This window comes from Alligator mississippiensis, chromosome 5 (assembly GCF_030867095.1).
Source record: "Alligator mississippiensis isolate rAllMis1 chromosome 5, rAllMis1, whole genome shotgun sequence".
NCBI lineage: Eukaryota > Metazoa > Chordata > Crocodylia > Alligatoridae > Alligator > Alligator mississippiensis.
The window spans coordinates 114,939,951-114,964,200 of NC_081828.1; the positions used below are offsets into that span (position 1 = coordinate 114,939,951).

Sequence of the window (24,250 nt, forward strand, 5' to 3'; positions counted from 1 at the left end):
AAAAGAAGAGTTTTTTCTAATTAGCAAGCAGATCTTTTGATACCTTATGGGATATAATCTTCACCTTCCAGGAACCAAGATGAATGCCATCATCATTGTATGAAACAAGACTTTCAACACTGACTAGATGATATATTTGATTAGGTGTGCATAAAAGAATCCTAAAACATGACTGCTGGGCAACCACTGTCTGTGTCTGACAAAAAGTCTAACAAGAGGGCAGAGCCAGTCCAGGCCTAGAAGGAGACTCTGCAAGTGACCAGGGAGCAAGCAAACAGGGGTAGCCAACAGGGCAGTTTGCAAGCAGTTTACTGGGAGCAAGAGAAGGAAGGGGAAGAGAAAGAGATGCCAGGCACCAGATCCCACTCAGGGAAGGTAAGTGAGCCACGGCTACCTGTGTTTGACTTACTGAGTGTTTGTTTGGTGGGCTGTGTGTTGGGGCTTGTGCTCTGAGAGCAGCTGGGAGTGCTGCTAACTGAATAATTGTGGGGTGAGTGTGTCTCTGTCAAAAGCCCTAACAAGGGGGAGAAGCCAGTCCAGGCCCAAGAGTTTATATAAGGAGACTCCCCAAGTGACCACGGAGCAAACAGGGCAGTTTGCAAGCAGAATGCAAGTCAGTTTGCATCCCCTTCTTTGCAGGGGAGCTTTTAAGGTAAGTTCTTCCTTTAATTAAGAGTAATTAACCTACATATATTTAGTATAAGCAGTGAAAACTCAGCAGTTAAACCAATACTTAAGCCCCTAATGTAACTAGAGTCCAGAGTGAGGAGGAGTTCACTAGGGAGTTTGCCTGGAAACTCTTTCACCTTCTTCACTGTAAACTTGGTGAGAGGAAGCAGGTTAGCAGCTAAAAGGGAACCTTTAAGGACCAAAGAGCAGCAAACAGGACAGTTAATGGGGGAGTTTGCTAGGGAAGGGGTGCTTGGAAGAAGGGCCAGGAAGAGAGAGGCAATGGATTAGAAGACCCAGGGAAATGGCTGGAGGACATCATGATGTCAGGGCCACCGCCACTGCCAGCTCTTCCTCTACTGGCACCTGTGAGGTATTTGTCCAAGTAGGACTGATCACTGTCAAAGTTTCCACCTAGGTCCTGGTTTGGTGCTGCAGGAGGTTCCTTCCAGAGACATCTAGGCGTGAGTGTTGCCCCTAAGGGAGCAGGCAAGAGAGCTACAGGAGGAGGCAGCAAAGCTTTGAAGCATCCTTTTCCATGAGTACTTCATCAAATCGATGCTGGAGGAGGACTATGGAGGAAGGACTGAGAGAGGCAGCACTAGAGAAGAGAGAAGACATGGACTCACAGGAGGGTGGAAGCTGGAAGCTTGTGACCTCTGGCAGCAAGCAGAATTCTCCATCTCCACCTGCAGCAGTTTGCCTGGAGAACAGATATGGAACCCTAACAACAGAGAGGAAGGAGAATGTTCTGTTGGTGGAAGAGGCCAGGCCAGGCATCCCCAAGGTTGGGATGATTAAGACCACTGCCACCAAGAGGAAGTGATGATTGGTGGTGGTTGGAGACTCCCTTCTGCAGGATGAAGGCATCTATATGTTGGCCTGACCTGCTTTCAGGAGGGCTGCTGCTTGCCCAGATCCAGGATGTAATGGAATGATTACTGAGACTCATCCAGCCCTCTGCTGTTCACCCAGGGGAGCACCAATGATACTGCCAGGGGTGACCCTCAGCAGATCAAAAGTAACTACAGGGCTTTTGGTGCAAGGGTGAAGGGGACAGGGGCTCAGGTGGTGTTCTCCTGGATCCTTCCAGTCAAGAGGAAGGTCCCAGGCAGGAGTGAATGCATTGTGCAGATCAATGCATGGCTGCAGAGACGGTGTTGCCAGAAGGGCTTTGGATTCTTCAACCACAGGATGTTATTCCAAAAAGAAAAACTATTAGGAAGAGACAGGATCCACATAATGAGGAGAAGGAAAAGCATCTTCACAAACAGGAGTAGTAACAAGCTACTGCACAGTATCTCACAGTAGCATGGGGAAAAATCCTGTGTGGCGCTGGAACTGCACAGTAATGGCAGTTACTGCACAGTAATTTAGTACATCCTTAAGCAAGTACTAAATGACTGCAGTAACAACTGTGCAGTCCAGGTACATGTGTAGATGCACCCACTGCGCTGAACTGGTAAGAGCATTACCAGCAGATCAAGGGAAGTAATTCTTCCACTCTATTTGATACTGGTGAGGCCACATCCAGAGTACTGTGTCCAGTGTTGGGCCCCCCACTACAGAAAGGACATGCACAAGTCAGAGAGGCATATGACTTATGAGAGGCTGAGAACTGGATTTATTTAGTCTGCAGAAGAGAAGACTGAGGGGGGATTTAATAGCAGCCTTCAACTACCTGAGAGGGGTTTCAAAGAGGATGGAACCGGACTGTTCTCAGTGGTAGCAGATGACAAAACAAGGAGCAATGGTCTCAAGTTGCAGCAAGGGAGACTTAAGTTTGATATTAAGAAAAACTCTCACTAGGAGGGTGATGTAGCACTGGAACAGGTTACCTAGAGAGCTGGGGAAATCTCCATCTGTGGAGTTTTTTTTAAGGCCCAGCTTGACAAAGCCCTCACTGGAACAATCTAGTTGGGGATGGTGCAAGGAGCTGGACTAGATGTTCTCCTGAGGTCCCTTCCAACCCTCGTTTTCTATGATTCTAAGAAGGATTTCATTGTCAGGATGGCCAGAGACAAAGGGGTCTACTGGGAAGGCAGAGAAGGGTCACCTCTCTGGGCGCCTTATTTTTAAATTAGTGCAAGAAGCCAGGAAAGAAGGTGCTCAGATGGGCTCAGGCTGGGGCTCTACTGCAGATTGGAGGTGTCTATATGCACAGCACATATTTTATGGACATGAAGCATTTTCTTCAGTGTCAGACAAAAATGGCCCTTTCTTTAAGTTGCTCTTTTTGCAAAAATCTTGTCGGTCTAAAAAAGATATCATCTCTACTGTGAGTCCCGACTGACAGTTTCTAAGAATGTCACACAACTCACCTAGACCAAACAGGAAGTTAGTGGCAGAACCGTAATAGTAATACAGCAACTTCTGGCTTCTATGTCTATGCATGGTTCACTAGATCATATTACATTTCTAATTTTAGCTCTATTCTTGATTTCTAATGTAAGCAAAATCATTATTAGACGCAGTCAGTCACACAGATTAGCAGCATAAAAACTGTAGTACCACTCTTCGAAAATGCTGCTAAGCTGACACATAATGAGGAATAAAGTCTTATACAATGGAGAATACTTTGTCCTTTTCATACTTCAAAACAGACATTCTTCTTATAGCTTAAAAAGGACACTGTAAAAGGATGTGACTTTCACTTCACCTCTAAAAATGCAGAAAATGAGTAATTACACATCACTGAAGAAGACGTGCTGTTTAAAGTGCTCTCGTTCACGTTAGTAGCATATGCAAAACCTTAGCTTAAGGTGAACAGTTGGGTCTTTGCATAAATATTTTTACCATTATCTTGCAAGCTGTTTTGTTATGTGCCTACATCATTTTCCATCCTGCAATTAGCTGCTTGGATGAAGTTAAAGCTATCAGGTTCTCAGTAGTTTCTGAAAAAGGACATATAGTGACCTCTTTATTAAAGCTGTCAATTTGACGTAGAAGACTTGCAGCATCTTTCATGAAGTTGCAAGAACAGCATGGATATTATAACTGCCTTAGCAAGAAAACCCCTCAGTGTATTTATAATCAAAACCTTTCACCCCCAAATAAGCATTTTCCAAAAAACAAACAAACCTAAAAATAGGAATCATTTGACTCACTGGCAAACTGCAGTCACCTCTGGAATATTAATACTGCTCTTCAGAGAACAGAACTACAATTTTAGTTTTGAAAAACTGGCATGAACATTTGCCCATGAAAGGGAGAACTGTTTATCAGCAGCTGCTTATACATGATGATGGAAAATTAGTTTTTATTTGTGCATCCAATAAAGTTTTAAAACTAACTTTATGCATTTTAAGCAGGTGCACAGAATTTTTTGCTCCAAAGGCTTTTTCTACCTAATAGACCAGACAAAGAAATGTACAAATGGGTATCTTATTGAAAGTTCAGGGAGGAAATTGAGAATGCTTTTCACAAGGTCACCTGTTACCTTATTTGAGACTTTATATGATGCATAGATGCAACTCCAACATGAGTTGTTTTTACATCTCTTTCTGATGTCTGCCTCCCTTGCTATTAGAAATTCAGATATTTCCAGAAATATCTTAAATATTCAGATAATCTTTTCATTCCCAACAGACTAGATGAACACCTAGGAAATTGGTAAAAATGGCAATATCATGGGGACCAAAGAAATAAAACTTAAGTTGCAGGGGTAGAGAGGAGGGAGGGGTAATTATTACCCTTCCCAAACTATTAGATGCCTTTTAGGCAAATTGTTTAATCCTTCATGCCTACAAGTTGAGGCACCTAAATAAAAAATGATCTGATTTCAGACTACTGGCATCAGGATTGCATTGGCTCCTATTTTCAGAACCACAGTGTTTTAAACTAGTGGTTCCTGTGAAGTCAATGGGAAATGAGTGACTTTGGCATCATTAAAAAAAAATAGGACCATGCTTCTTTAGGTGCCTAAACATCAATGTTATCTCTTAACTGAAGCTGTCAACTAATGCCGGACAAAACAACTGGGTCAACTCTGCTTCAGGATCAATATTTTCTTCTTTCAATCCAGGTCTGAGAGAGATCCAGCACTAGGTCTCTCATTTCTCAAAGCAGACTTCTAGTAAGAACACAGAAGAGCAAGCACACTTAATACTTGTATTATTTCTAAAGGTAATAAAAGAAGAAGGAGAAAACATGATGTCCCTTTTCAGTCTCTATTTATACAGTATCTATCTGAGAAGGAAACAGGACACACAAAATGTAGGTTTCTCCTTTCACACATATACCCTTTAACTCCTACAAAAACGTTGAGAGATCTTTTAATGGTTTTAACATCTTGTATTAAAAGAGCTGAAATGGCACAATAGCATTTGAAACATATGCTGGTCTTGGTTCAATTCTAGCTCACAAAAATGGTGCTATTTAGCTATGTTTTCCATCCAAGAACTGACCAATATAGATTCTGCTTATTTTAGAAAATGTGATGGTATTGCAGAGAATACAGCTTTATAAAGATATTTATTTATACTGGCTGGAATAGCAGCAACATTTTTTTAAAAATAATTGCCTGTCTTTTAAAGATATGAACCTTTAAAACTCTTCCATTCCAATACAAACTTTGATTAAACTAACTTGAAAATTTTAATTTATTCATCATAATGCTGAGCCATTGTTGCTTTTTTACTCCATCTGAACAGATTTGTGTGGCTAGCAAAAGTGTTTTCTTTCTCTGCGTAGTACTTATACTTACATATTTTCCTATATAATAAAAAATATAGGAAAATCTGATTTGTTCTCAGGAGGAATCTTATTTCACAAATGATATTGTGAAAAGAACAAAATCAAATTTAGTATTTACTTTGTCATATAAAGTTGACTAAATTGAATGTAAGACTTGTCATTTTCTAAAGCAGTTTCAGATTGTCTCCACAATAGAGTTGTTTCATCTCATAACAGGTGGTAAAAATGCATAGAAGATACTTTCATGCTCTGCTTCTCACTTATTTTTACATGCAGTAGAGCATGCTGTAATCACTTTAAAAAGATCCACAGACTAAGAAAAACTCATCACATTCTTCTTAAATGAAAGAAAGCATATTAAGGATCTTTTCCCTTCATGGCATTATAACATGATAACATTTCAAAGCATAGCAAATAAATCATTTTTATATTTACATATAGCTATACATACACACATTCTTCCCATCAGCTTTCCTTACAGAATTCTACAAGTTGATGGTTAAGTACTCAAAAGGTAGGAAAAACCAAAGTTAATGCAATGCATGCAAATTCTGCTCCCTTGTGCATATGCTTTAATTACATGATCACCTCCTATTTATAAAATGATGGAATGTACCAGCCTACATTTTTTCTACAGGATTTCATACATGAAAGAGCAAATTTTTAGCCAATGAATGTCAGCATAGCTCTGCTGAAGTCAATTTATACCGACTAAGAAGAAGGTTATATTAACTTTTCATACTATATTATACTTCGATGTGGTAAAGTCCACACAAATTACTATAGTCTTAACTGCCACACTGTGTATCTCCCTCCTACTATAAAATCCTGTTTTCAATTGGTTATAACTTTGCCAGATATTAAACATCTGAGCTGAATCTTCACATGCCAGGACTCTGCCATAAACTGAACTTTTTGGAAAATGTCAACAGCAGCAGTTCACTTAGAATGTAATTAAGGAAAGGTGCATCTTTTTGGCTGCCCACGTTAAAAAAAAAATTAAAACTGTTTTAGTAAGAGACTTTGATATCCCCTTTCTTTGAAATAGGGACTTGAATTTCAGGATGTTACCTTGGCTATGTCAGTGATATGGCTTTTCCAAGAGCACAGAATGGACAGTTCTGTGGGAATGATTCATTGCTGGTTAGGAAGCAAAGCAGGCTGCTGTCTGTAAGACACCTGGCTCATTTGCTGTGTGAGCAGGACAGGAAGTAGTAAGTGAAAAGGGGGAGATACAGAAACAGAAAAGATGGTCTTGAGATTAAGGAATTTGGATGCCAGCCTAGGGTATTGGTGATATCTTTTATTAGACCAACTGAGTAGTTGGAAAACAGTTCTTGGCAAGCTTTCGGGTACAGTCACCCTTCTTCACTCTGCTGGTCTAAGACTGCGAGGAATGAGAGAAGCTAAGTGTGGTAGAATGTCAGTGAGAATCCTGATTTCCCCTGCTTTCTTCCCCCTCCCTCCCCTGCTTTACCTTTTCTTTTTACAATTTTACCCATTTCAATTTTCACTGACATTGTCTCACACTTTGAGCTCCTCTCATTCCTGTTTTCCTGATCTCCAACTATTTCCTTTTTCACAGACAGCCTCTTTTCTACCTTGTATTCTATCAGTGTAATGTCTTCCATTAGCCTTTCCCCGCCCCCTGCTTTTTCACTCTCCCCTCTCTGCTTTACCTCTCTGCTTTACCTTTTGATTCTGCAGCAAGCCACTCCCTCTAACCAGGCTGGTAGTCTGTGGGCCATGTTTGACAACCCGAAATAAAGGATGGAACTACTTACTGATTGAGGAGAATTCAAATAAATTTTGAATAACCACCAATTCTCTAAATGAGCCAGGCATCTTACGGAGAAACAAACAAACAAACAAAGATTGTGATCAATTAATTAAAACGTCATAAAACATATACAGAGGGGAAGAAAACTAAAGTCCCACATACTTAAACCAGAGTCATTTCAATGTATATTTTGATAATTCAGCTCCAAGCAAATATCCTAGCAATCAAGACAACAAAATATGAACTTTTCCACAGTCTTGGATCAAGTCAGACTTCTGTATGCTTATTACATCCTGCATCTCCAATTCTACTCAATTCAGCATACTTTTAATGCCATTGCTCCAACAGCTCTGAGACTGGAAGGGGGGTGTTGCTTTTACTGGCTTCCTTCTCTCTTTCTAATGTGACCTGCACGGAACTTACTCAGACAAGATCAGGGTGCATATATGGCTTGTTTATAAATAAAGAATGTTCACAGTACCATGCCAGGGCTGGTAACTATCATTCCTTTGCATTCTTCTGCATACTTCTGCCATTCAAGTTCTTCCCACTGAAGCATGTTGGCAATCTCCTCTTCAGGGACCAAAGCTTTGTTGCAGCGTAACAAATAAAGTAGAATCTGATGCATTGACAGCACTTCTTTGCCTCCATCTTGACAACAGAAATTAAAAACTGCATTAAAAATATTCAAAAACATTCTTAAAGGAAAATAATACATCAAGAATAAAAGTACAAGAACGGGCAAAATAAAGTGTGAACTGCTCCAAGAACTGACTAGGAGGAAACATTTTATTCATGAATTGTACGCAGGCATAAATGCTTAAATTTGCTAAACTAGGAACAATAATATTAGTGATAGAAAGAATAATGGTTTAATCTCACTGAAAATCTAAAGTTTCCTATTTGGCCAAATGGCTCTAAAACCAGCATGTAGAACCATAAGTTATATGGTCCAAATCCATTTTCCATTTTATCATGTCTTTTACAACAATAGTTAAAAAGCCTTTAGACATTATGTGGCTTTCTTGAGGAACAGTGAAGAATTTTATGTGACATTTATGGATGTATTCAATAAGTTATTCCCAAATTATGAACTAATGTGTAGTGCTTATGTGTTATGTGTGCAGTAACAAAGACTCAAGAGTAGCCTGAACTTACGGTGTCACCGGATGAACCAAGTACATGTGAAAACAGTTAATGATTTCTGAGCCATCAGGAAATGAACTTTACAAAAATGTTTTGTGAAGAGATACAATAATAAAAGCACCTGACTTGGTTTGGGCAGCCAGTTATAGGCACAAAAACTAAAAAAGTGGATGTTAATTCATGCTGGTCTGGAAAGGCATTACTCAGATACCTGCTATTCCAACTCTCTATGTAGACTTCTGAGTGGAAGAAATATTTGAGTAAAGGACACAATATTTGAGTCTTAATATATCTGAATTTCAGTGCAAAAGATGTTTTAATATTGGTGGAAATCTTGATTATCTTCCTTAAACAACAAGAAATTAATCTGAAAATATGGAGACATCTTCAGGTGAAAGGGTTCATCACTGCAGAGGCAGAAGCTTTTCCCGTCAATAAATTGGAGAACTGATCCAGCCACTACCCTACCTCAATATTAGTTAGATTTCAAATTCTAAACAGGCAAATAAGAACTATTTGGGAAACAATATGGGGAACTTGCTACAGCACAAAGACCATAACACCATGTCCAGATGAGCAGGGTTGTGTGGTTTGTGGTGTCACAAACCGCACCCATGGAATGGTAAAATATGCCCCACACTGCAAATTTGTAGTGTGGGGGCAAAATTTGCTACTGAAATTTCCCAGTAGCAAAAAAAATAAATAAATAAAGCGCTGGAAAAAAAACCCTGCAGAACACACTACAATGATATGCACCAGAACAAATGGCTTGGCCCTCCAGTGAGAAACTCTGGCTGCTGGCCAGTGTGCGCCCCATTTGCATCCCAGCTGCTCCAGCACACCAGGAGCTGAAAGGAGCAGGGCAAGGAAACTTTGCCACAGTAGGACAATTTGTCCCACAACAAAGCACACATACAGCAATGTTGTCTCTAAGATGTAGCGATGCGTGAACAGGCTGCTTTGGTCCATGAGTGCACTGCTGCGGTCCGTGAGCACGTCGCTGCGGTCTGTTCCCGAACTGGTCCCAGCTCCCCCTTTCAGCATGCACCAGGGGAATGCCTGCATTCAGGAGCATAAGACTAGAAGGGACCTGCTAGGAAATCCCAGGCAGGGCCCCTACACATGCTGGCAGAAAACTGTGAAAAGAAGCCCACAACATCCACTCCAGCCCCTTTCACACATTGTAGATCCAGGGCAGCCCCTGCCCAAAAACTCCACTGTGGGTCACAGGATGGGAATGGGACACACAACAGGAGCACTGAGATCTTTGCCATGGCAGTGGCAGGGCAAGATGTGTTCAAACAGACCTAGACAGCTGACTATGCCCCATGCTAGAGGCAGGCAAAACCCACACAGTCCTTGCGCCTGGGAGGTCTCTGGGGGCACCAGCACCCCCTCTCCCAACCCATCTCCCACCTCTGGCTGTGGCCAATGTCCAGGGCTTAAAGCTGGGAGGGGCAAGCTCTTCCTTGCTCCTTCAGGTGATCAGCAGAAGTCCTGAAGCCTGGTGCTATGACCCACCAATCTCCTCTCACAAGGCAGGTTCTCCATTCTTCCAAACGCCCTGGGATGGGGAGGCACATGGCGTCAGGGCTCAGGGCAGAGCTCGCCCAAAGGGGCTGGGTAATGGAGCAGATCCCTGGACCTGGCAGAGCCCGCGCGGTGCCTGGCTCTGCCCCAGCCCTCATTCCTGCCCCCACTTCACCTTGGGGAGGAGCCGCTGCCTGCCCTGCACTGCTCTCCTTCCCGCAGGGATGCCAGCGCAGTGAGGAGTAAGGAGTGGAGCAGAGCGGAGGAGCGAGGACTGAAGCGGAGCAGCCCCCATGCAGCTGAACGGTAACTTACCACTGGTAAGTGTCCCGTGCTGGCCCTGGTGCCTCTGCCACACTCTACGCCCAAAGTTTGTAGGAAGCCACAGCCCAGCTGGGCAGGTGTGCGGCATTAAAAAGTTACTGCGCGGCAAAATTTTTTATTGTGTGTGGTCACGCACATGCGCAGCTTAGAGGGAACCTTGACTTGCAGGTGCATGTGCTAAGGCACAAAGTAGTGGCACAAAGTTGTGCTGCTACTATTTGTACCGCTGCAAGCATACGCCCCTGCTCATCTGGACATGGCCTAATAGTCTACCCTAATACTGTAATAGTCTAGAATGTGCCACTTTCTTCTTTCAGGATGCTAACTAATTCAGAGAGGTAAAATGAGACGCCACTTCTGTCTTCTGCCTGACTTCATACTAACACAGCTAACTGCCTCTCAGTATGCTGAAAGGCAAACATAAAAATAAAATCTCACTGAATCACCATTTTGGGGCAAGGACATTTAAACTGATTTCCACCTAAAATATATTGATTGATTCTCTTATACCAGTCTGGATTTGACCTGTGCACCAAAGACAAGACCAAGATCATAGAAGGTCAGCAATAGGACTTATTCTCACAAACTTCTCGAAGTCTCTTTAGTACAATTAGATTCTATAATAGATTCATACCCAATTTTTTTTGTGGTTAACTGTTTTTAATAAATAAAAGCAGTAAATACAAATCTGAACTGAACATCTGAAATACAAACACAGTTTCTAAATTTGAACAGTACTCCCATATAAAGGACCCAGTTTACTAGATTCAGGTAGGTTTCAGTATCAATAACTAATATTCATTTGACAAGTAGTGGCCGATAACTATCAGCAACTGTGGTATGTGCATCAACTTTTATTTATTCCATAAATAAAATATGAAATTTACAAAAGGAGGAACCAGCTTCTCTAATAAAGATGATCACACTGAACAGCATTATTGAACTCTGGTCTCCTGCAGCCTTTTCTACTCTTCACACACTAAGCAACTGATGTTTGCGGACAATACCATTTTCCTCAAAAGAACTCAAACAAACCTATCTATTTTGTAACAGATTCTTCTTGTATATTCCAAAATAAATAAATAAATAAATGCAGTTACAAGAGACTACTGCTCCATAGCCCTCATGTCAATGACACTCAGCAAATCCTATTCGATTAGCTCAAAGTTCAGAGCCATCATGCCTGTCACCCTCACTAACCTAGGGACAGCTAGAAATGGTATCTCCTTACTCCGTGTGAAAGAAATATGACAAGAAAGGAAAAAAACCCAACAACTCATTCCTATCTCTAAGGAGGCAGTCACTGGACACGTGGGGATCTATTGCATCAATATATCTTAAAAGAACAAGTACTATAGATAAATAACCTGCTGCAAATATACCGGAGGGCAATAGATTCCCACTCTGTAGAGATTAATAAGCTCCAAGGATGTCTCCTTGGAGAAAGAATAATAATGTAACTTAAACTTGCTAAAAATAAGCATCTCCCAGAGAGATTCTAAACTGTCAGCGCAGTGACAAAGAATTGTGTATGTGGAGCAGTACTGAGGAAAAGCATCTATTTTATAATGGCTCAGACAGACACTGAGATCCTTAAAAACAGAAATGGATAAGATGTTTCACACTATGCATTCAGAGTACTAGATTCTAGTGCATTCAAGATTTATTCCAGCACAAATGAACCAACCTACCAATAAAGAATGAGTCAACTTCTAAACTAGAAAACAAGCAGACAAATAAAAAAAGGTTATATACTCTGGGTAGGTCAAAAATTTTCATTTGGTGATGAGATCAAGCAACTGGCCACAGAGAAAACTACACGAACAGACTGAACTGATGTTTGCTAGCTAACACCAGAGATTTGCTTCTGACTGAATACCCTTCTAGGATGCAGGACTGCTGAGAAACAGCAGTGATAAACTCCTTTAATACCCTGTCTACAGTGAGAAGTTAATTCAGATATGAACCTGGTTTTAGCTACAAATCGGTTCCAAGTGCAAAGGGGATAGGGACTCAAGACTTATTTTTCTTCAACACAGAACTTTTCAGTCCGCATCCAGCTCAAACAGAGATGGGTGCAAGTGATGGTTGTGATAGAACAGCATCTTTGGAGGGAACTCCAGGTGAATTTATATTACTGTCTTCCTCCATGGCACTAGATGGATCAATCACTAACCCTTGAGGCTGACTTGCTCTTGGAACCAAACTATTAAAATTAAAACCTTCTGTTAGAAGGGTCAGGTTACATATATGAAGTGTTTCACAGATTTTCTTCAGCTTTGTAAAGACAGCCTTAATATTGCATGAAGTCAGAAACAGTCTCAGAGAATCTATCAAATGCACAGTGCTCTGCTCAGAGGAGCAAACAGGGGAAGTTTACTTTCTATAATGAAAATAGAATCTGCCCATTTGGACTTTGCCCTCCTCCTTCACACAGGTATTGGTAATATTTTGATCAGAAAGTTAGGTCAACTTTATGTAATACTACATCTTTGACTATGAAGAGTATGTACATTTCTTATTTCATGCATATTTCTCTGCAGACAAGCAGGGGCAGAGTCTTAGCTGGTGAAGTCAATGGAGCCTTGAAAATATACAATAAAGCCGTGATATTTTTCCTGTACCCCAACATCACAGATGTGTGAAACCCCTATAATGGCTCTTTCTACAAGATGAGATATAGTTTTTCATGCATTGAATATTTTTCTTGGCTAAGGGCCATGATGGTGTTTTTCTCTCGGTACAGCCATCTATGTTTCTCTCGGTATAGCCATCTGTGTTCCCTCTCCTGCTCCTGACATCTATCCTTTTGTTTAAAAAAAGAAAATCAAGTCACTAGCTCTTTGGACTGTAAATAAAATTTTCCCTAATGAATTAACAAAGTGCTTCTGTTAAATCTTTAGACTAGGAGTGTCACACATAGGGCCATAGGCAAGTTGCAGCCTGGAGAGTCCTGCCATCTGGTCCTCAGTGCTGCCCCTGGTTGTGTTTGTATCTGCATAGCACACAACCACAAGCAGGGCCAGTCTGCAGGCCAGACTGGGCCATTGGACCCCCTCCTTTTCCCCTTATGCCTCTCCCAGCATACCTGACCTGCTGTCTGCTCCAGCTGGTCTGAGACCCAAGCTGCGTGCAGCACGGAACCTATAGTGGCTGGAACAGATGCCATGTTGGTGCAGTATAGCCAGAGCAGCAGCCATGCTGTATGTGATGGCTGCCCTGGCCAGACAGAACAAGAGTGGCATTCATCCTGGGATGGGAGCTGCATATGGCACCTGCTTCAGCCAGTCTGGGATCTATGCTACATAAGGCATGGGTCCTGGACTGGTTGGAGCAGGTGCTATATGCAATGCAGTTCCAGAACTGCTGGGGTATGTGCTTGTGCAGGGCAGTTCAGCCAGGGCAGCCACCGCATGCAGCATGCCTGCCACTTCTGATGAACTGTGCTGCACGCAGCACCTATTTCGGCTGCTCTGTGATCCATGCCGCACGCAGAGTGGATCCCAGACCAGCTGCAGCAGCCACCAGATCAGGTACACTTGGGGAGGGGAAGGGAGAAGGAGATCCAGCCAGCAGACCAGCCTCATGCTGCTCATCCATCCCATAAGGCTGGATGAATTTGACACCCCTACCATAGATTATAACTGGAGCAACAGATTTCAGTCATACGAGAGGTTCTTCCTTTTCTGAAGAAAAAGATCTAAGAGTGTTAAAGCTCCCTTTCCCTGAAACTGCATTTTATAAACATACCTGGCAGAAATCTCACAAAACGTGGCATGAAATGAAATCTTGGACAGCAAGAAGAATCATTTTCAAGTGAAGGACCTTAAATAAAAAAATCATTGACAAAATTAAGACTTTGAACACACATTGACAAGAACAACAGGTAAAATCCTGGTGTTACTGAATTACATGGAAATTTTACCATTGAATTCAACATGGCCAAGGATTTTTTGAACTACAAAGTTATCTAAATACATAAACATAAAAATAAAAAGCCACTGTGTAATTTTGCCTACCACATAGCAAAAATGTCCATGTGATCAACTGTAGTCACAAATCATTTTTTAAGGAGACAGGAAAAATAGGATTTGGTGGACCTCTCTCCCCTCTCCTGTCTCTCAATGTTTTTAGTTCTATTCTGAAGCAGTGTTATGGAAAAGAAGAAATTCTGCTTTCATAATCTATACATTATAGAAGTTTTGTAAGAACACATGAATAATGAGCTTGCTGGTATCATGATTTGTCTTGTACTTTAAAATAATAATGTTTAACTTTAGTCACACTAAGGAGAAAATAAGATGTCCTATGTTATTGTTTCTTTTCCCTTCCCATTGCATTATTTAAAACTTGACAGGAAAAAGAAGCCTCAACATACTTGAAATTATTAGTTTTTAAAAAAGAGAAAAAATAAACTGTACTCTCTTGGTAAATACAAACTGGAAAGTTGTCCCTATTGCTTAAAATTAAAACATTAAATTTTGTTCATTATGTCCTTCTTCAGGAAAAGGATGGTCTAATAGCAAGCCATAACTAATTACATTTGTAATTAGCATATACAGTATTTTTGCGTTTACTATTTTGTAAATTACATTTACCTTTAAGATTCCAGTCATAGAGTTCCAAAATATCTTTGAACAGGTACGAGGAAAATAATTCAAGTCCTCTCACACAAAAATTCTGGGGTGAAAAAATATAATTAAACCAGGATATTGTTATACAAGTATTTCAACACAAATAATGCTGGTCTGACAACTGGTCATACTTGTTATATAAGTATTTAAACACAAATAATACTGGTCAATATTATGAGTACAACTGTCTGTTATGTGTTTAACTTTCTCTTAGCACTTGGCTTTAAGAAGTGTATTGATATACCTGTAGTCATCTTAGGCAACAGAGTGGCCTCTTCAAAAAGCACTGTCCATGCATATTGTGGGTTCTTTATTAAATGCCCAAATTCACAGCAAAGGAAGAAATTATGAATTTAGGACTACAAGATAATTTACTATGCGCCAAAAGCCTTTCACCTGAGTAAGCTAAAGAGATGATATATTTATAAGGAAAACCTCTCTCGTAATTTTCTTACTCCTGCTTGTTCTTGCTAAGAGCCTATAAATCACCATCTGCAATATCACTACCACTCCCACAGCAACAAATCAGCACATCACAAATTGAGGATTATGATTGTAAGAGCAGGCAGGAAAAAGGAATTTGCCTCATCAACTAGGGAAAAAAAAGTACTCCAAATAGCAACTCTTTTCAGTCTGAAAAAAGAGGGGACCATTACTTAAAATACTAGGCCAGATCAATATAAATTCTACGTATATGAGGCAGACAATAAATTCTAAACCCAGGAACACAGTCTTTTTGACAGGCTGCATCATTAAATAAGGTTTGGAAGCGCTGCCATAGGCAGAGGCAATCGACCAGACTCCAACAACGTCAAGTTCCCTATTTTGCTTGCTCAGTTTATTATTTTGAAGCAAGATGTGGAGGCAACATAGGAGATTCAATAACAAGAAGTTAATCACATTAATCTTGTTTTGGAATTTTAGGCCTTTTGCATATATTTAGATTAAATTTACTGTTGAGTGACAGAAAAGACAGATAATCAGGAAAAATATGTAAATATATGTGACTAAATTAAACATTGATCCTGTCTTTATAGTTAATATGCAAGGGTGTTTCTTCACCTAGACATGAAATTCTATTTCAGCAATTTATTGCAATAACTAGCTAAAGACTACTTTTAGTAAATAAAAAAAGCCAAACAAACAAACAAACAAAAACCCAGGTTATAAACTTAATTTGCTTTGTTTGTATGAACGGGGAATTTATGCTGGCAAAAAAACTACTGTATATACTTGAATATAAGATGATTTTGAATATAAGATGACTCCCCAATAATTAGAAGCTATATAATGAAAATGTATAAATTAGTTATAATTTTCCAGGTATAGAATCTAATACTAATCAATTGCAATTGATCTAATCTAATCAATTGCAATTGATTATTGGTAATAAAACTATATTGTGGTAATACCTATCTTGTGGCAGCTTCCCATCAGCATGTTTGCCCAATATGGGCTACACATTTTATAGTCATGCCCAGTGTTGGCTGCATTTAATCAACTTCATAGTTGGTTTTTATTACCAACAAATTTGCCTTGAATTTGTCCCCCTCACAGTGCTACAGCAGGAAAAATAAAGCGGGAGGGTCAAGCAGCCCCTCTTGTCCTCTGCCCCCCCAACTTCTTTCCTCTGCAGCCCCTTCCTCACTACCAGACCCATAACTGTAGTAATTTGCATGTTGTACCCATAGACTTAGTTCATTCACAATTAACACAGTTTACCTATTTTGAAATTGCTGCAAGTATTAGTACAGCTACTCCATAAACACACTTTTAAGCAGTGCTCTGGCACCTCCTTATATATAGTACAAACTATGCATGACATTAATCCAAAGACAAACGATTCATAATTTGCCATATAGTTCTTTGGGCTGGGCCCCAGCAGAGAAAACAGTGTTTCAAGCCATGGTGATCCCATAGGTCAGCACTGTTCAGTACGTGGGTATACTCCAAATACCCTCACCCCCTCCCAAAGGATCTATGTGCTAAATAGCACCCCCCCTCATGACTGGAAACAGGTGTTCTTCTTATAAGTCCTGGGATCCTCCAAAAATGTATATACAAACAAGGTACACGGCAAGCTGGGGGGTGGGGGAAAACTTGATCTTATATTTGAGTAAAAATGGTATAATAAGAGATAGCCTTATTCTAGGATTTCAAAATCAGCTTCTAGACTTAATGTACTTCAGTTTCCTCATCTGTAAAATAGGGATAAAATAGGGATATAAAATGAGCTGAGGCATGTTGCCTGAAGTACATTTGTAGAAGGCCATATAGTTTTTATATTCTTCTTAATGTATGGTGTTTCAGATAGATACTTAGACTTTTATAAACATATATGTAAGTTTTCATGAAGCCAGACAGTCAGAATTTAGTCTGCCTCTGATATAACACACAAGACAAGATTTAATCCTTTATCATATATCAATAATTCAACCCAACCTGATTTTTTGACTAATTAATTATTCTTCTTACCTCAGGCATCATCTCTTCAATGAAATGAATTGTATAGTCAATGTTAAATCTAATTACTTTACATAGAGGAATCTGGAAGAAAAATAGAACAGACATTCAGTTTGAAGAGACATACAGCACCGATTGCTTCATTTAAACAGTTCAGTACCCTTAGTATTTCCACCTGATGAAAAGGGTATTTACTAAAACTGTTGCCCCACTGAGCTCATACAAAGATGTGAGAGAGAGTGTGAGGAAGGAAGCACATGCACAAAAACAAGCAAGTAAGCAAGCCTAAAAGAGAAAGAGAAAAAATGACTACCAAGACTTCACCTGTCTTAATAACAGGAGTGACAAGAAGGATTACAAGAGATGGTTAAATATCGCCATCTCCTGGAGATGATATTTTGTTTAGAGGAAGCACAGCTCAATAAAACATTTGATCTATCTTCTCTTGCTTTGAAAATGTAATGTTTGTATGTGAATTTACTGTTGATAATAAGGCATGCCATACTGATCCAGTGACCTAGAGGTCAAATGTTTTTACCATTCTATTAGCCATACTGTCCTAACCTACCTTTATGTAATGGAAGCAAGATGTAAGGGCTTGAAGTACAGATTTATAGGTTTACATACATTATATCCAAAAAATACTTTAAAAGGGCACTGTATAGGTGCAAAATATTTAAACTATTTTTTTACCATATCTGCTGAGACTGTTCGCTCAAGTTATTTTTAAAAAGAACTAATATATTAATTTTTAAACAAATTACCTGATGGCAAAATATTCAAATTTCTGATAGAACACACCCTCTCATCCACAGAATTTGTTCATTTTTGATTCTCTGTGAAAATGTTAGGGGGCTTTCTCTAAAAATTCTGCTGTTGCTTTCATAAATTATTATCATTATCATATTATGCAATAATGCATAATATCAATAATGATATATAAATATACAATAATGCAATTGATTATGTATATTTATGTAATATACATAACAAATTTATACATGTGTGCACCCATATGTGCTTGTACATGTATAATCTATTACTACCATGGAATTTGCAGCAAGAATAGGGGACACGCTCAAAACCATTTTCAAAACTGCTTAGGCGAAACCACTCTAGTGCCTCTCCACCTTCTTGCTGCTTTTTCAGTTTCCATTCTGCTGCTGCTATTACTGGAAAGCGTATTTTCTTGAGGGACCAGGGTAAAGTATATTGTAGGGTCACACAGCAGACATGAGAAAATGTTGTATATTGCCCCATAAAAAATGAAATGGAACTGAACAAAGCTGAGGAAGATGCTGCTAAATGCAAAAACAAACACTGAAAAATCTTTTTCTCTCTAATTTCTGTGCATCAGTTATAGTCGTCTTCAGAATAAAGGACTTTTATATAAATTTTGTGTAGAAATACTACTTTCAAAATGCCACCTAGTTTTATTTTCCTATTTTAAAAATAAAAATATAACCTCTCAGTAATCAATTTTGTACCAAACAAACTGCATTCATATACAGTACAAAATAGGGTACAGGTAGGGAAAGAATTGTGATCTTGTGTTTCCTAGGGGTTTCTAGACCACCAGTCTGAGTAAGGGTGTAGATACACATATGTTTGGAGTCCTTTCCAAAGGGGAATGTTTCAAAAGCTGTTATGTTCTAACTGCTGTGTGTGAACAAGCTAAGAATTATTTAGACAACAAAATGTTCCAACTGTTGAGTCCACACATTTAAATAATCTCCCAGGTTTGTTCTCCTGGTAGAGAAACTTAACAAGAACCATATGTACAGACATATGAATGCTAAGACCATGAAGAGCTGACAGCTTGCAGTGCTGACACTGTGAAGCCGACCCGGGGGAAGGGGGGTAGTAATGGCATACACATCTCAGCATGCTCCACAGGCTTCCTTAGTCTGCTTGGTGACAGATGGTAGCAGCCCTGATTACCTGACCCAAACTGCCTACTGTCAGCCTGTGTTTCCATGAAGCACACTGTGGGGACTGTGAAGCAGGGCATGTTCTGCTTCCTGCTGGAGCAGCAGAGTCTAGCAAGTGACACACTGTCTTCCTGGTGTGGAGGGAGAATGATGGATGACAATGTTGTCTTCTAAGAGAAGCCATAATATGTACAGACATTTGCTCTTCCAGAAGAGACTCTTCTGGGAGTTATTTAACCCTGGCTGTTCCTAGGTTAGGAACAGCTATTTCAGACAATCAGTTCATGAACAAAAGCAATTAAGCAACTCAATCCAGCAATGAGATTCATGCAGATTGGAAGGGAGATGCACACAGGTTGGAAGCCTACACCTTTACAGACCTGCACTGAATTTAATAAGCTCAACTTAGGCATAAAAACCTGCCTTCCTACACCTCCCTCTGTAGCCCCCAAGGGCTTATTCTTTCATAAGTAACCATACAAGACCTACTAATATTAATCCATGCATGATTTCTGCCATGTGTAGTAATTTCTAGTAGGGTTCCAGATGCCACTATTTTAGCAATTTGACCAATCTACTCTTTGCTCTTTTAAAACAAAGCTCAGAAAAAAACAAGAACTAAATGAGGATGATTGATTTAAAACTAAGAAAATAACCAATCCTATTTTGGGGGGGATACTAGAGTTTAACCATCATGTTTTGTTTATTAAAAAGGTACTTGCTAAGTTGTGCTATGTGATAATTTTTGGAGAGAAGGAATATTGAAAAAAAAGCCTTAAAAACAGTGAGCACCTCATTCTTTTCTAACAGAGGTCTAAACATTAATAAGTCAAGTAATTCTGAATCAGCTGCTTAATAACTAGGACCTGTGCCCTTTGTAGTCTGGGCAAAATAGAGAAAACAGAAAAGTAGTACTTGAAAAAGGTGAGCAACTTCCAAAATATCCATAAACAAGTTCTTCCTGGATAGATGCACTTAAAAGTGGAACAGTACTTCTAGCTGGGTAACATTCAAAGAATAAAACTATTAAAATTGGGTGGATACTATTACACAAATGACAGATTACTTAGGTAACATATGATTTGACAAATCATTTTACCTAATTTTTGACCAGCTCAGCTAATAAACATCTCTGATAAAGAGCTGCAGATTGTGGGTAAAATCTCCCCAAGCTATGCAAATTTGTGTCATTAAAAGATTTTGTTATGTTATCTCTGTTCTTGCAGAGCACCATGTGGAAGCTATACTTAGCCATCTGCCTTTTATCAAGCATGTCCTGAAATGCCTCTGAAATGGCAATTCCCACATGCTTGATGTCAAAAGCTTCACAACGAGCATACAAATTCTCCTTGTGAAGGCCCTGCATCTCTGGGAGCAGTTGGGACCAGAGTCAAAAAAACCCAAAAACTATATGGCATTACTTAATGGCTGTATGTCTTAAATAAAAGAGAAGTAATTTTATCAGAATCATCACATGCTGCTTATGATTTTCACATAGTTTACAAAAACTGATAGGAGAACTGCTAATTTGGTTCCAATAGTTTTATTCCCAAACCACAAACTCTGTAGTATAAGACAGTGAGAATTTTATTTGCCATTTCCCACAATTCTGAGTTATACCTCCATTAGAATAGACCAAATTCTAAAAGTAAGGTGGCTCTTTGATCCTTAGTTATATTATCTGTCAAAGTGTCTCTGCTCTATTCAAACCGAATGGCTTTGTGCCCAGTCCTCTTTGTATGGCTGCCTATAAATACTTAGAGGACCAGAAAAGCAAAGGTTAGGGAATGTAAGCAATTTATTTTTATTTTTTTTAAATAATTCCATACAAATTCAAATTATAATGGGAGAAAACCTGAAATTTTGTTATTCAGGAAAAAAAAAACAAACGAACAATCTCCTTTACCCTTCATAATGATAAGCCCAAACTACTTTTATCATGCCTTAATTTCCATGACAGCAGCTATGTTTTTATAATGTTTTTGGACTTTCTGAAAATGCTTTGCACAGCAAAATGGGAAAGAGAAACAACAAAGGAGAACTGAGCAAGTATTAACAGGAAGCAGTGAAACCCACTGCTCAAAAAGTGCTATCTAATGAACTAAGCAAGCAAATCAAAAGAAAGTCAACAAATATTTTCTTTGTAGCTTCTTTCAGATATAATAATCAGAGCTTCCAATCCATGCAGTTGTAGAAAAGGTAGATTAGGAATGGGCAATTATTTGCACTGGAGGACCACTTAAGGAGTTTTGGTGAGCTATTACAGGCCAGGGGGAGGGAAGAAGGGAGGCAATCGATATTATTTGGCCCCAGGCCCATCTGCCCTGCATCCGCTGCTGGGGGAACTGAACAGAGCAGGCTGGAGAGGTCTGCATGGACACTGGACAAGAACCCACAGGCAGGGCATTCTTAGTCAGTAGGATAAAATGGAGCCATTAGCAGGTGGGTGGGTAGGGCTGGGATGGCGGAGCATTGACAGCACAAGGTTGGGGCCCAGGGCAGAGCTGCGATCTGCTTCCTGAACATCCCTGTGATAGGTGCCAGTTCCACAGGGAGGGATGCACAGGGAGCGGATCATGGTTCTGCCCCAGACCCCGCACTGTCACCACCCCATGATCTTGCCCCTGTCTGCTCATCCTACTATCAGTTGCCGCTCCCCACTCACCTGCAGCCCCATCCTATCTGCCCGCCCAAGTACACCCTGTCCACAGGGTTCCCGGGGCAGACTCCATGGAGACTTTGGTCACCAACCCTGTCTGGCACCCCTCACAGTGGGTGCAGGGCAGATGGGCCAGTGCCTGGGCAACAGGGCTGGGTTCAGTGGTGACAGCAGTGACACTAGCAGTGGCAACCAAGCAGAATGAGCTGCCGCTGCAGGGGCCGAGTGGAAGCTGAGGCTCGCCGCTGCATTGCCCCTGCCCTACTGTGCACAGAGGGGCAGTGGGATCAGCTGCTTGTACCGCATGTACTCCCTTTCAGGGACCGGAAAGACTCCCTTGGCAGGCTAGATCCAGCCTGCAGGCTATATTTTGACCATCCCTGCAGTACATGTTATCTGAAAGTACAGCATAAGTTGTAAGTATCTTTTGAACTTAGGTTTGTAAACATGCAGTTCTTTATAAACATGCAGGGGCTTTCATTCAGATGAGGTTAAGTGCTTTGATTTTGAGAAACAAAAGGATAATGTGGTACCAGGACACCCATTTTTGAAACAGGATTCTAAACCAAGGCTGCAAATCAATGGAATCTAAATACTTAAAGCAAAAAAACTATATATAATTTTATTAATAATTTAATGGACAAACAAATTGGCATTTAAAACTTGAAGAATTTCTTAAATCATCCTCCTAGGGTCAGCATGTCTTTTTTATTTTTAAAAAAGGTACTAGTAATACTAATACTGCACTAATTCGTTCTCATTTTCATTTTTCAAAATATTGGTTTTCCTTTCCTAAGAACTTTCTCAACTTAAAAAAAAAATCATCCAATTTAAAGCCAATTAACAGTTTTAATGAGTTATAGCATGGTTTATTTCACTTCCAAACCTTGACACACACAAAAATGTTATTCTGTTGCCTATTAAAGCTTCACTCACATCATGAAAGGAATTCTTACACCAATTAGTCAGGACAAAACCTGAGACTCATTAGCACAAATGTCACCCTCCACTGCTACACTGAAAATGACAGGAAGCTTCTCAAAGCATGTGCACCAGTGATTTATAGAAGTGTTATTGAAAGGACAGAAATAGCCTGTTTTCTAGACAACCACTTTGCATATAAGAATGAGTGTACTTACATTTGTTAGTGGGGCATGTGCAAACATAGAAAATCCTTCAAAAATATATTCATGGTCATCATATTCTATAACAGTTGGTCGATCAGTCTAAAAAATACATAAGATAAAATTAGCAGCAGTGTTATAAACAAACCTCACCTTAAAAACAAAAAACTCTTGGCTGGAATTCTTCACAAAGTACTTACTAAGAAATTTGTGGGTGGTGACACAGTAATGCGGTAGTGATACAGTCTTCCAGCATTGTTGGTCATAGGGCGACATGGTTTAATAGGCTTATAGAAAAGAAATTAATAGAATTATAGGGAGAGTCAAAGATACTTTAGATAAAAAAGAACAAATAAAACATTTCTAATATCCGTGAAATATTTACAAGAAAAAACAAATCAGGGAACTATAATTATACTTTGGGGGACTGGGGTACCAGGACACATTTTTTACTGAACTTTTATAAGCATCTAAAATGGCTAGTTCAATTCTCTGAACTGGGTAACTACAATTGATATATTCTTTATATCACTTTACACTTTTCCTGCACACAGAATTCACGTGTTTAAGCATCAGGATGGTTTTCTTTTGAATGTGTTCCTTTTTTGTAATTCTGACAAAAAAGTTATGTATACTTTTAAGAGATATATCTATATCTATCTACCTATCTAGATATATCTATATCTATATATATGAAAGCTAAGTGTAGTATTATATCTATATCAAGATAGATAGATAGATAGATAGATAGATAGATAGATAGATAGATAGATAGATAGATTACACTTAGCTTTCATTAAAGGATTTCAGTGCATATTTAAAAGATTTTAAAAAGATCACTTAACAGAAAGAAAAAACTTAAGGTTTTCAGAAATTAAAGTGACAAGCCCAAAATCACTGATAAAAACAGAATACCCATCCCAGTTCCAGTGTCCTGCTCTAATTACCAGACCATAATGGCTTCCAATTAAATAAATGTGAATGATTAGGTCTAAACTTGGAGAGGCCTATGAACAATTTATAGAATCAGTGAAACTAGAGTTGCATTTAACAGAGAGCACTGTATCTCTACTAACATTTCCTCTATACATAAAATAATTTTGGAAAGATTTGTTTAAGAATTCTCTACTATTTTTGGTATTGAAATTGCTCCCTCTACTTTCCTGAAATTAAGAATCAAGGAGAATTCTCTGAGGAGGGGTTTATTAATCATATAAGTTTTAGTCCAAAACAACTTTATGTATAATAAAACTTGTTCTAGCTGTACCAATGCCTCTTCACTGTCCTCTCAGCGA

The 24,250-nt window shown here is 39.5% G+C and overlaps 1 protein-coding gene across 1 annotated transcript in view; it reads right to left on the bottom strand.

The window, feature by feature from the left end:
* DROSHA (drosha ribonuclease III) overlaps positions 1 to 24,250 on the bottom strand; it is a 115,700-nt gene that overhangs the window by 68,074 nt on the left and 23,376 nt on the right. Inside the window, exons 8-13 of the mRNA XM_006276323.4 lie at positions 23,156 to 23,242; positions 22,971 to 23,057; positions 17,254 to 17,325; positions 14,743 to 14,824; positions 13,895 to 13,969; positions 7,626 to 7,795 (exon numbers count right to left, since the gene is read on the bottom strand). Coding sequence (XP_006276385.2) covers positions 7,626 to 7,795; positions 13,895 to 13,969; positions 14,743 to 14,824; positions 17,254 to 17,325; positions 22,971 to 23,057; positions 23,156 to 23,242 — 573 coding nt within the window. The remainder of the gene's footprint in view (positions 1 to 7,625; positions 7,796 to 13,894; positions 13,970 to 14,742; positions 14,825 to 17,253; positions 17,326 to 22,970; positions 23,058 to 23,155; positions 23,243 to 24,250) is intronic.